This window comes from Haliaeetus leucocephalus, unplaced genomic scaffold, assembly GCF_000737465.1.
Source record: "Haliaeetus leucocephalus isolate CR32 unplaced genomic scaffold, Haliaeetus_leucocephalus-4.0 Scaffold162, whole genome shotgun sequence".
NCBI lineage: Eukaryota > Metazoa > Chordata > Aves > Accipitriformes > Accipitridae > Haliaeetus > Haliaeetus leucocephalus.
In genome coordinates, this window is record NW_010972598.1 from 1,379,528 (window position 1) to 1,393,256 (window position 13,729).

A 13,729-nucleotide genomic window follows, 5' to 3' on the forward strand; every position below is an offset into this window, starting at 1 on the left:
AATTTCTTTCCTATCTTGAAAGATAGTGCTTTCTAAGCACTCTGTGGTACAGCTACCCTTTTCTTGTCTTTGAAAAGAAAAAGCAAATTTTAGTTATTGTGAGAAGGTAACCTTTTATAACCTTTCCTTTATTTTATTTTTTTTTTCTCTGCAGAAATGATTATCGATGAACCTTGGCTATTCTAAATGGAGAAGCTGTGCTACTTTTTCCTAGTCTTAATCTTTCAGTGGGCCAGAGACAAGGTTTTATTATTTTTGGGATTTAAAAATCTTCAAAATCTGAAAATTAAAAGGTTTCAGGGGAGTGATGTTAGGGCTATAAAGAATTCTGAAGACACTCTCTAAATAAATGGGTGGGAAAATAATATATGTATGTTTTAAGTGAGATTAAATTATGCATCAAAATACTTTGGCATTAGACATGACCTTGTGTGCAACTCCACAATTAACTTTTCAGTGAAATTTAAGTTTAAAGTCCCAGTTTTTTAAATTGTCACAACACTGGATGTCATGAACCCAGAGAGAATATGTAACTGTAGATACTTACAATTACAATATAGATTTAATTCTAAAATAATAATGATGCAATTAAATAAGTAATGTTCATTCAACACTGAAGATACTTGTGGGGATAAAAAGGCAATGTATGTGCAATGTACTGCATATGCAAATGCATCTATGGAAATTTGAACCCAAATCTAATGTGTATAACCAATATTACTGTCTGTGTTGGATGGGGAAATGTTTAGCTTTCTGGAAAAGTGGATCAGTAATTTTCTTTGGGAGGCTTTCATATTACTTTATGAATGGTTTCTAGGTGGTATAGTTAGTATTCTGTCATTTGATTTAGAAGTTTGGATTCAGTTGTTGGCTTGGGTCATGAATGAAAATGAGTTCCTTGGTCTCATCCTTCCATTTTAATGGACAGTGCTTTCTCAGACACCAGTATAGCATACTGTAATTTCCAATTATCTCTAAATAGGGCCTGGTATGAGCATGGCAGGTCAAAGTTTATAGCCAGGTCTGAAAGTTTTTATGCTAGTGTGATACACCCAGTTTCATAAATAAAATTGGGGTATTTGCATGAAAGACAGAGAAGAATGTATAATTTTACTGTCTTCCATGAAAACAAACTAAACCCCAGGCAAAACACAACAATAACATGCAGAAATCTCCTATTTTCATTCTCCCTCTTTGCATGAAGGGGCAAATGGCAAACTAATTGTAATGACAGAAAAACATGGATGCTACTTCAGTACTTTTGGGAGTATTGGAAATAAAAGTCTTTCCAGCATGATGGATGGACCCTTTTCAGCTTCAAGGAATATAATTAAGTTTTTTGTGTTTATTATGCACTCATATATGTTGTTGTATCATCAAAGCACATGTAAGTACTTGTCATGAGCCAGGCCCCACAGAAGTGGGATTTCAACCCATACAGAACAAAAAGTCATTCCCTGCTCCAAAATACTAAAATTCCAAATATAAAACAAGGGACAGCAGATGGATGCAAACAGATGGGGGGAGTATGATAAAACAATGAGACAGTATTAGCCTGTAGTACAGGCAGTGGTCTCAGCACATCAACAACTAATCCATTGTCAAGGTTAGATTTTTACTTTCTTCTCCCTTCTTTTCTCTCTCCCTCCTTCCCTCCCCCCTGTGTTTTAAGACATGGTGAAGGGGAGTTTTAAGGAGGATTTGAAAGAGCACCACTATGGCAAACAGAGAAATTAAAAATACTTTTGAGAAATGGTGCTGAAATTGAACAGTAGAAGGATGGCTGGCATTTAGATACTGAATAAAGAGTGATACCAAGGATGAGGGCAGGCTGTGGGGACAGACCATGTTGAAAAGCTACCTGTATTTGGTGTGATAGAGCTGGGTAAGAAATGAGGAATGCAAAGAGGAGACTGATAAGATCAAAGGGAAAATGGAGAAAAATTATCTGTTCAACAGTTTTGGGGATGACATTTTTAGTGGAAAACTGCATTTGTTGGGACCAAAGAAGGGATTTAAAACTGTCATACTCCCCATAGATAAAATGTAGTGAGAAAGGACAGAGCCTTTTGGAAAGCCTCAGGAAAGAAGTTTCCTCTAGGAAGTAGGTAAACGAGTGGGAGAGTCGAGAGAGGACCAAGGTAAGGTTGTTTGTGGGGGTGTGCGTATACACATATATTTGTACATACATGTAAAAGCCATCGCTTTTCATATGTACATGAGCAAAAGCACGTGTACCTGTCTCAATGTTATGAAAATGGTGTATTAGTTCTGCTACTTGTCTACTACTTGTCTAACAAAAAAGGTCATCAGAGAAAAGTGTGGAATTGGAGTGCAGAGTAGGAGTAACGGAAAAAGGTATTTGTAAGCAGTGTGTTCATTAAATTAAGTTTCGATGTGAGAAAGAAAAAAAAAAAAGGGAGTAGCAACTGATTAGGCAAAGGATGGGACAAAAGTGTTTATCTTGTGAAGAAAAGACCAAGAGAAGAATAAGAAATCAAGGTTAAATTGTAATACAAACAGATAGATACATAGGTAGATATAGGTATCTGTATATAGATAACAATGTATATATTTAAAAGTGCATATATTCTAAACAGTGCAACCAGTGATTTGATACTATTTCTTTTATATCGTATGATAATCACAGGAAATTATCTTTTGTGCTAAAACTCAGACTGTATTAGAAATAATTTCTCAAATATGCAACCTTCTGTTCATTTTTTAGTGCAATTTTTTATGGCTGCTTGTATGTTTAGTATTCTTGTCTAGCCATATCAACAAATTCAGCTGAAGTTGAAAGCTTCTATATATGAAATAATAAAATGGTAATTGTGTTCTTTCTATTTTTTATGCTGAATGAATCTATTTAGGAAAAAACCACTGGTGATTATAGGGTTAAAGTTATAGAATTCAAACTTTAAACTTTTTAATAAAATCTGAACAGATGATCTGTGCTTTTTTTTTTTGGAACTGGCAGGTTTCAGGCCCTCTAATTGGCTTCCCAGCTTTGCAGAGTAATTACAGCTTCAAGCAAACTTTGTCATCTGTGGTTCAGAATGGTGTAAAGTAAACAGAACGTTTTGAAATACAGTTTGTAGTTAGAGTTGCTCAGGAGAGTTTAACTAGCATAACTACTTAATTTAGATAGTAGCAGCTATTTGAAAAAGATAGTCTAACATTTTAGAATTGTCAGGTTGTTTGTGGATATGGAGATGAAAGTTAACCTTTGCTATATACCTGACTTTTTTTTGTTGTTTTAAAAAGAGAAGTTCAATACTTGAGAAACATCCGTTGCATTTCTTTATACTGGTTTTATTTCATTTTTTTTCCATTTTCTGTATAGATCCAAAAACGGCCGAATGAGTGCTACAGACTTGTTGGAACAGAGTTGTCAGTTTCTGTTACTGATTTTCATATTCTGCTGCTTTGAACAAGTGTTCTCCCCCAAGGTTTTTCATCCCCTCTAATATTAAAGGGGAAAATTCTCATGACTGATGTTTAATCCCAGCAAGACAGAAAGCTTTAGGATTAAAATGTGTAATTCCAAGTTGTAGATGGCTAGCATACAAGAACACAAAGTTGAGTCTGTCTGTTTACTGGCTTACTCATCTTTTTAAATGATAATTTAGACTTCCAACTGTTTTGAGTTGAGATTCAGCCCTTTAATTACATATGTTTATGTATAGTAGCAAACTTGAAGACATTATGGTAGAGTGTTCTCTACTCTTGGTAATGACCCAACTATCACTCGAGCATTTGGAGCCAGCTCTCAGTAGCCAGTTTCACTCATTCTTATGTGATTTTGTAGTTTCCAAACTATTGTCTCTGTCTAAAACTACTATGGTTTTTCCAGCAATTAGTAGAAAAATATTTTGGTAATTAGCAGTAACTGTGTATTACAGCACTTATTCATCTTAATAGATGCCCCCCCCCCCCCAGCTGTAGGTGAAAGGCATTTACAAAACAAGTTTTTATTGATGTTGCAGTCATGACAGGAATGTTGTTTATCCCATACATTTGTGTACAGCAGCACATGAATCCTGTGGGTGTACTAAGTATCAGCAGACTTCAGTTACTTATATCTACTTGAGAAGGATGGGTAGCACACCACTTTTAGAAATACATTGGTCCTCCACTTCTTTCTGAAACTCTTTTTGCTTCAGAAGGGAAGGATACAAACATACTCAATTTTAATCTTCCACAAGGAAATTAAATCTTTAGCCACTTTTAACACAATATGAAAAAAGTGCATTAAGTTTTGCTAGATTTTATTTTTCAATAGCATTCTTCAGTGATAGTGAAATGGCATTTTTGGTTTTTTATGTTTTCAGTGCCATTTTCAATTGCTAAGGTATTTTTTAGTACCTTTAATTGATTTAGTTAATCATCTGTAATGAAATCGTAGAGAGTAAATACTCTTTGGTAGTTACAGAGCTTAGTGTATACATCCATATGTTTTGTTCTGTTAATAATGCGCATCATCACTTTGAGGACTGTCTGAAAAAATTAATATAGATAGTACCAATAATATGTCTATATATTAGATACAGATTTACATAATGTACATACTAATATGTAATATAACATTTATTACACTATATATAGTATACTATCTATATAGGTAAAGACTGTATTATAGATAGCGTTTGGACATAGACAGGCTTAATTTTGTTTCAATTTTTGCGTGCTTGAGTTGGCAAACTTAAATTAATGCCATTTTAATGTATGCATTTTTGTATGCATTTACAATCAGAAAATGAATGGTGAAATTAAAAGTCTTTGGCTCCATTACAGGCACTGGAGAGGATGTGCTTTTTAACTGGTACAGACTTTTCTGCAGACTTGACTCTCTACCTTTTTGCCATCAGATTATCCTAACACAGTCACCTCACTTTTCTGTCCCTGGCAGCTTCTTTTACCTCCGTTCTCTGAAACTACCTACTCTAGTTTAGCTATACTCGAGCTATCTCCAAGTTTTTCTTTCTCACACAGGTTCCAGTCTTTTTCCTGTCCGATTTCAACTCTTCTCCCTTTATACCCTAGTCTTTTTTTCCCCAACATCTCTTCTGTAAATAATTTGCTGTATGCCATCTTTCTGTATTGGATTTTGCCTCGATGAGATAGTTGCTATTTCATGTTGTATAAGGAATAGGATGAGGTACTATGAATATAGGAGAAAGCTCTCTATTTAGCAGGTGTAGAGGCGGGAGATAGCTGTAGCCTCTGGATTGTACTCAATGCATAGATTTTCAATGACTTTATGCTTTAGTAATTGTTATTGTAATTTTTTTACCCTCCTCCCACTGCACTGTTATCCCTCCCACATGTAGCATGGCCAGATGCCTTACATTTTCACAGGAATACTAAGAGGATATCGAAGGTCTTGGTTTGCCAAGTTTTAAGTCTCGTCTCCAGAAGTAGTATTTTCCAGCAGTGTGCAGCTTTAGGCATACACCCAGCAAAGAAAATTTCAGCCTACATGATTGAAGTGTGATAGGATTGAAGATGAGATGATGGTTTCGTCAGGAGTAAGATAAGATAATCTTAGAGCAGACAATGCTTCTAGTCTCCTCTGTTACAAAGGTAGCCCAACACCTTCCTTAGAGCTACAGCTGAGGAATTTAAGAAAACAAAATAGCCTGTTAACCCTAGCCTCACTGTCATTATGATCATAACTTGGACTTCAACCGTATCCCTGAAGATGGGGGTTTCTTTGATCTCATGAGTAATATTTGCATCCAGCTACAAGCCTGGTTAAGTATTCTAAGCAGCTCTGCTTCATCGTGCTACCCAAGTTCCTGTCATCTGCTTCTGTCCTCCTTGTTTCTCTTCTAGCTTTTCTGTTAAACTCCCTCTTCCTGTGTCCATCCTGCTGTAGCTCTTTCCTCTAAATGTTGAGGATGGCTCTCATCCCATCCAAGACCTAGCTGAGTTTATAAAAGCAGTGAGGTTGGATTACTGTTTCTCTTTTGAGTCTCCACAGTGTATGCAGGTTTGTTAAATGTAATGTCATCTCCTTGACCAGAACAGCCTGGCTTACATATTCACCATACATCTATAAATTATTATGTAAGTTTGTGCATCAAGGAGTACACACCTGCATAGTGCAATAATTACTTTATTCCTCTTTCGTTTTTTATACATGTGTCTGTCAAGCTTTTGAGGTGTTCTGCTAAGCTGCAGAGAAAAATCCTATCAACAGACATACCCACTTCCACTCTTTGCTTTTTCAAGTAAAAAAATTGCAGTATGCATAAAAGTTCTTAAATCAAGGCATCCTCACAAAGACACCCGTAATATCAGTTCTTTCATACCTATATTAAGGATGGTTCAGTACAAGTAAGTCTGCTGATACTTGCTGTGGCTTTATATTATGGAAACAGAGTCCATTTCTTAGATAATTGTGTCCCAAATTGTTTAGGTGTTCAGGCATACAAATCAATGCCTTGAACTAAGGCTTTAAGCTCGTTATGAGCTATCAATATTAAAGAGAGTTGCTTTAATGTATTTTCAGTACGCAGCTGCATTTCAGGAGGTGAGCTATTGAGTGTGCATCTTGTACAATTAATACCAGCAACAAAGGTGTAAGAGAGAAAACAAAAGCAGAGTAGAGGGTACTTATGTATGTTGGGTGTTTAGAAATTTGCTGGGTCTGGTGCAGTTCCTTGGAGAATATTTAAAATGCATTCCTGTAAAATTGGAGATGATGTGGTTGAGGTTTCAGGACCCTGAATTTAGGGGGGGGGGGGGGGGCAAGCCAATGTAATTTATTTCTGTAAAAGAACAGCATGCCTTGTGAAGTGGTACATGTCATATAACATGACTTCTGTAAAGTGTTGACATTAACTGGAATAAATAAAATGTAATTCACCAAGAATAAGTGCAAGGTTTTATGCTAAAGAATAGTCAACTACATCAGTAAAAGGTGGGGGTCAACTGGTAGGTGGTACCTCTACCAAAAGGAAGCTACAGCGGATTGTAAGTGAACAGGAATTCTGTTGCTATATTCATTATTGATTGATTTGTGAACCTGATGAATAATTTTAAATCACGCATTTGATCTGGATCAGCTTTGAACAAGTGAGAGCATTCTAGAACATGAGATATGATGTTCATGTCTGTTTTGTGGTAGCTGCAGGAAAACAAATTACACTTTTGACAGAGTAACCTTAACTTCACAAAAATGTTTAAATATATTTGCATGAGTAAAGAGTTCTAGTAGGTCAGTGTTTTGCAGATGTAATGTTTAGTGCAGTATGCTACATCATAAAATCTAATACACAGTCTCACCGAACCATTGCCTGAATTACCAGTGCTGTGGTCCTGTGACAAAGGAGTAATAGGCAGTCTACTGTATGCCTAGAATTGTGTGACAAGGAAGATCTTGATCTGTAGGCACAACCTGTGAGGACAGATTGGTTGAACTGATTTAGGCCAGAGAAGACTGCAGAGATGAAATAGCGTTCAAATGTCTAAAAGGGATAGCTGCTGAAAAGACAAAATAATTTAGTCAATAGGGCAAGAAACAATATGCTTAAATGATAGGAACAGTTGCATTAAATGCTAGGAAAAATCTTCCAACTATAAAAATAATTAATTTTCTCATAGTTGGATGGAATAGTTTGCTTACAGAGGTTTTGAAATTTCTACTTTTCAGTGATTGTAGAAAGAATTTAAAGAAATACTTATGAGAAATAGCATAGGTAGACCTCATTCTGCACTGGGGCACAAAGAGAACTAGATTTCCTGGGCAGCCCCAGTGGGGGTGTGTGTGGGATTATTCTATATTTAATAATCAGGCTAGTTTCAACATCTGAGTTTCCTCAGATAGGGTATTTTACAATAAATCTAATCCTGAAGTGACAGTAGTGTGGGTAATTGTGGCATGGTTACCATTGAAGGGAAAATGTCATATTCCTCCTGCCAGGTACAGATGGAAAAATGTGCCTGTGGCTACTGCTGTTACCTTGGCATACTAGAGCAATCCGGGATCTCATACTCTTCTTACTCTCATAACACAGACCTAGTTTGCAAATGGAGATTGCGCTTTGTATGTGGGCAACAAGTTCCATCAATTCCTCTGACTGCTTTCTTCACCTTATGATTATTACCTGCTACTTTTTGTTGAAGCCCATGGTTATATTGCCATTCTGTATTTCCTTATACGTGCTGGATACATGCTGGGTGGGTATACATAAGCTATATGTATTTTTATCTAAGTAATTTTGTTTGCTTGTCACCCATTAACTGGCAATGTATAAAAGAGACAATGTCATGTATTTCTCTAGAATGTCAACTAATGAAAACAGAGCGACCAAAGCCAAACACATTCATTATCAGATGTCTTCAGTGGACCACTGTCATAGAGAGGACGTTCCATGTAGACACTCCGGAGGAACGGTGAGGGTTTTATTTTTGTTTTGCCTTCTGTGTTCTTTATGCAGAAGCCTTGGCACAGTCTCTGCTGGGACTGCACAATGATCAGCACTTGGAACTGTGACATTCTGAGCACATCTGAACAGTTATTTGAAGAATTTATAAGTCCGCTTCTGTAAAATATTATCTGAGCTCATAGCTAGTGTAAGAGTTGCCTGTGAGTAGGTGGGATGAGTGTGTTGAAATAAGCCAAAACTATGTCATGATATGTCTCTGAAGTGTTAAACTTTCAACAATGGAAGCGTGCATTGAAGTATTTTCCAGCCTCGCTGTCTTAAATTTTCCTTTTACTCATCCTAATATGCTCCTTCTTTTGGCACAGAAAGCAGTATGTTTGTTATAATTTGTTTGCTTATTAGTTTTTCTTGTTTCAGTAAATATAGACAAACTCTTAAGAATTAACTTTTTTGATGCATCAAAAGCATGTAGGAGATACGGGATTGTATACCTTGCTAAAACATTTTAGACTGTGTCTCTGGTTAGATGCACTGAGTCTTCCCACTGTGGGCATCTGTCCTGTTGAGACTAGTACTATGATTTGGCTTTATTCATATTGTTTGTATCAATAAATAACCAACAACTTTGCTTTTTCTGTTGTTTCTCTTTCATTAGTATATTCACTTAGAATTTTTTAAATTCTGCCTTGGTACTGTTTCTCCACCCTATCTTTCCTCTGTGTATGTGGTGTAGTACCTCCCACTGCATTCAGTAATACCACCAGACTCCTCCCATATCCCTTGCTGGCTCAGCAAAAAGCAGCAGGTACTGCACTTGGTGTGGGGCTACGGCATGCTGATGGGCCGGCTGGTGTATTTGTGCTGGTTAGCCAGCACACAGAATAGCCATGGGCTCAGCTGCCCCTGCTTGTCCCTCCACAGAAACCCTCATCTGGGCCTGCCCCTCTGTGCAGCTGCTGGTTTTTATGATGCTTGTAGGAATTTAATTATCTTTGAGGGCCTCCTTCTCAGGGGAATTTGAAATTAGCCAACATGTTGAGTTTTAAGAGGAGACAGACAAGGAGGTGAACACAGGGCATGGTTTAATAAATCTTGTTTATTTTCTGTGAAAATGTCTTGCAGAGAAGGGGAATACCAAAAAGTCTCTTAAAATAGCAAGTTATTATCAGATAGTATCGGATAGGAGATGACATTCTGTGCTCTGAGCTGTATTAGACCTGGACCATGTGCTTTCAAGTTTTCACTATTAAAATATTCACAAAATCAGGCACTGGTAATTCTTGAAATTAACTGTGCAGTGATCCTTTTTGATGCTGGTCAACTTCACTGCCTTTAACATAATGCAGAATTTGGAAGGAAATTGAAGTGATTATATGAGTCTTGTGCTGTGTAACATGAGAATTAAACATTGAAGCAATGTAGCACGTGAAGAACATTATAAACCATTTATTTGGATGTATTTTATGAGTTTCTAATAGGGGTGTTGGCTTGTTCATGATAGGGAAGAATGGACAGAAGCAATCCAGGCTGTAGCAGACAGACTTCAGAGGCAAGAAGAGGAGAGGATGAACTGTAGTCCAACTTCACAGATAGACAATATAGGAGAAGAAGAGATGGATGCTTCAACAACCCATCATAAAAGAAAGGTAATGACGTTAAAAAATAACTGACAAGACTAATATGTAAATAACTTTTGTAGAATGGTCTAGTTGGGTAAAACAATATACAGGGAATAGTATTTCTACATAAATTTCAGTGTATTACAAGCATAGAAGTACTTGTTTTATTTCAATAAAGCTGAACTGGTCTAGTTTTATTTATTTGTTATGCTATCTGATACAGCACTTTTGAAAAACAAAGTTTAACTGTTCAGGCACATGTTAACATTCTGCTTATTGTTTGAATATTATTTTAATCTTTTCCTTTTTGTTTGTTTACTCTTCTAGAAGTATGGTAATAAAATATTTTCTTTAGACAAGTAGATTTGCCCCTTTTCTCATGCAAATAATACCCAGTACAAATTAGATAATTTGCATGAGAAAGACTAGCAGGATTTGGCTTTTAATGACCTTGTTTTTTGCTATCTGGGAAAATAACTCTGCTTTAGTTTTCAATGAAGTAAGAGAATACAATGTTTTATTTTTTTGCAGTTCTTCACAGCTTTTGGTGTAAGTAGAAGTATGTATATGGTTGGCTGTAACATACTTGTATCTCCAAAGTCAACAGGACAAACACACAACTAAGTGCATGTTTTAAAGATTCAGTGCCACACAAAAATTTGCTTATTATTTTGTGTTTCCATTTTGTCCTGTGTTTCTGTAAGTACAGACTACTCTTGACGAATGGATCATTCAAACAGTTGTCTTTCATTTACTATACAGCATTGACATGGCTCAAGAAATGCATTGAAATTGCATGAGAAATAATAACCTGTTTCTATAGGACTGGCTTCATTCTTTCTAGCTTGGAAGTGAAACCTGTAGAAAACTAAGTGGAAGTCTGCTGACAGAGCAAAATAGTCTTAGAGCTAATGTAACTGAATGCCTTTGAATGGTGAACAATGAAAAGAAATAGTGAACTTGTGCCTTTACTGATAGAGCATGTTTTGTTCATTGCACTATATGAAACAACAATCATAGAAAAATCAGTGCCTGAAAACTATACCCTTATGAATATAACAAAGGTGTCATAGGAAATCTCAGTTCTACCATGTCCTAACTTTTAAGAACATGAGTTTGCAGTGCAAACATAGCTCATAGCTCTTCCATGTTGTTTCATTGTATGCAATTTTCTAACCTTTTTCCGCTATAGCAAAAGGTAAAACCTCATTATATACAGCTGTAACAATACTCTCATCATACATTGTCAGGTTAACATTGAACTTTTAGCTTTGCAGCATCGGTGTTTAATGATTGTGCTCCAGGGTAAAATATGATAAGTAACAGCAAGACAGAGGCAGCATTCGAGATGTGTCAGTCTTTCTGAAAGGCAGCATGATTATGTGGAAGGGATTTGGATTTGCTCTATTAAAGAACTGAGCACTATTCCAAGCCCGTGTATCCTCTTAGTGGAGTACAAAACCACTGCATAACAACAAGCGTTTTCAAGGTGTCAAAATTGATGCTGTCTAATATAAGTAGTTTAACTGGAATGTATGCTTTCCTTGTTCACAGTGCAGTGCATTTTCCCATACCACAAAAGGGGTTGTGGGAACAGGAGGAGTAGGAAGATCAGTTTTGTTTCTGTCTTGCCGCTTACACTTTAAAAAAATGCTGAAATAAGATGCCGGGACAGTGCATGTGCAGTGCTGCAGAATATTTAATGACTTTGGCAACAAGCCAAAAGCAAACTCTACAAAACAAAGGTGAAATGAAAAACGGTGATATTCAACACCTAATAATAGACCAGAATGGAGTTTTTGTAGCCAGTGAAGAGCATACTAATGACCGTAAGGATTTTTTTTTTTTTCCACAACTCAAAATCCCACTGCAGATTTCTGACTGTTGGAAGACTTTAGCAAAAGGTTTTCAGAAGGTTTTGGAATCAAAAATGTTAAGTGACTATAATGACGGGGAGTTGTCACTCCCTCTGTGTTAACTGAAATTGGGAAAATACATTTTTTTAGAACTGTTTCTGTTTTGTAGAAATGTTTCTGAAAAGCTTCTCTTTAAGCTTTTGTAGTTGTTAATATAATCATAACCATTTCAGTTATAATGACTTAATGCATTTTTATTGCATATTTTTGGTATTGGATTTCTTTTCATTTCAGGGATTTTTTGCACAATGTGTCCTACAGGCTTGTTTTGTCACCTGATTTTACATCTAAGCCCAGTGAATTTTGCTTGTGCATGCGCCAGATGGTATACATATGAGTAGAAGAGCATAATCAGATTAAGAAATGAGAGAGAAGAGTGGGCCTGTTCTTCTCTAAAAAGGTAGCAAAAGGTTTACGAAGAAAACAGTCTTTAGGATGTGGAACTTGATTTGAACAGACATGACAGCAATGTCCCTGGCCAGATTAACTGGAAGAACCAAAAGCACTTTTTTTTTTCCCCCCAATTATTTTTAATGGTGTCAATGTGCCACTTAAGTTTTACAGTAATAGCATCACTGAAATTCGGAACACTAGAAATTCTTAGCAAACTGCTTTTATTTCTTGCTGTACTATTCTTTGTAAGTAGAGTTTCTTCTTGATGAAGTTAGATGAAAACTCCAAGTGGTATAATCTTTGTGCAAATTAGGAATTTTAAAAAATTATTTCCTTGTAGGGATTTTCAACACCTGTAGTAAGGTGTATTTTTTTTAACAGATCATCCACAGGGGAGTAAATAGGCTTTACAGAAGGCTAAACATTATATGGTTCTTTTGGTGATGCAGTCTCCTGTAACTTCATTGCTTTTCCTTTGTTTACAGATCTGTTTTCCAGGGTGCAGGATGAGTAAAGAATAGATTTTTCAGAGGAAACCAAAAGTAATGTAATGAGGAAAAAGATTCAATCCTCAGAGTTCAGTAGGAATGAAAATGTGGGAAAATCATCAAGGAGAAAGAATCCAATCTTATGGGAGCCTCCAAACTTGCTTACCAACATCCCTCAGGTTTAGGAAGTATTTCCATTTTTCCACCAGTTTTCAGTACACCCTTAGCTATGGCATCTGTGTTTTTATCTCCCAAGGTCTTGTGTTCTTTGGCAGACTTTATGAGTTACCCTGCACTGTGTATCATCTCTAAACCTTCTGCTGAGCTTCTGAAGAATGAGAGCATCGGGAGACTTTATTCTTAGAATTAGCACTACTGCCATAACCTGCTGTTAAGCCACAGCTCAAAATCTTGCAAACCTATTACCTTGCATTTATAAATATACATATAATTTTTAACTTGTTTTCACTGAGCTTGCAGCTAGATTAATGACTGCTTTGATGAACATTATGTAAGCAAATTTTGGGCGAATGAGTCTTTTGGTTTGACTGGCTTGCTGCCCTTAGCATGAAACCCATGTCTGTGATCAGTTGAGCCAAGATCCTCCTCCTGTGTGTGGGCAAAGGGCTGCTTTTCTGAGCTGGTTTTATTCAGACTCTGATGGTCTTTCTCTTAAGTCCAGCCTCTCAAAGAAGAGCAGAAGTATGGGAAAAAGTTACCCCTTTGAGGCTGCTTATGATCCCGTAAATTTTTGACTGTTAGAAGTGATAAGTTGTTGTAGTCACTAACTCAGTATTCTTTATCAGTAAAGCTGTTAGCCATTCTTTGTCGGGGAACACGATAGCTTATGGCTGAAGATACAGAGGATTCTGCCCTGAATTACTCACCTTCCACCTGAAGTGTGTTTTGAATGCATT

General features: G+C 36.5%; 1 protein-coding gene across 2 annotated transcripts in view; it reads left to right on the top strand.

Annotated features, from left to right (window-relative positions):
• AKT3 (v-akt murine thymoma viral oncogene homolog 3) overlaps positions 1-13,729 on the top strand; it is a 143,503-nt gene that overhangs the window by 75,288 nt on the left and 54,486 nt on the right. For both annotated transcript variants that reach the window (XM_010562597.1, XM_010562598.1), the window contains 2 exons: positions 8,292-8,403; positions 9,898-10,042. In XM_010562597.1, coding sequence (XP_010560899.1) covers positions 8,292-8,403; positions 9,898-10,042 — 257 coding nt within the window. The remainder of the gene's footprint in view (positions 1-8,291; positions 8,404-9,897; positions 10,043-13,729) is intronic.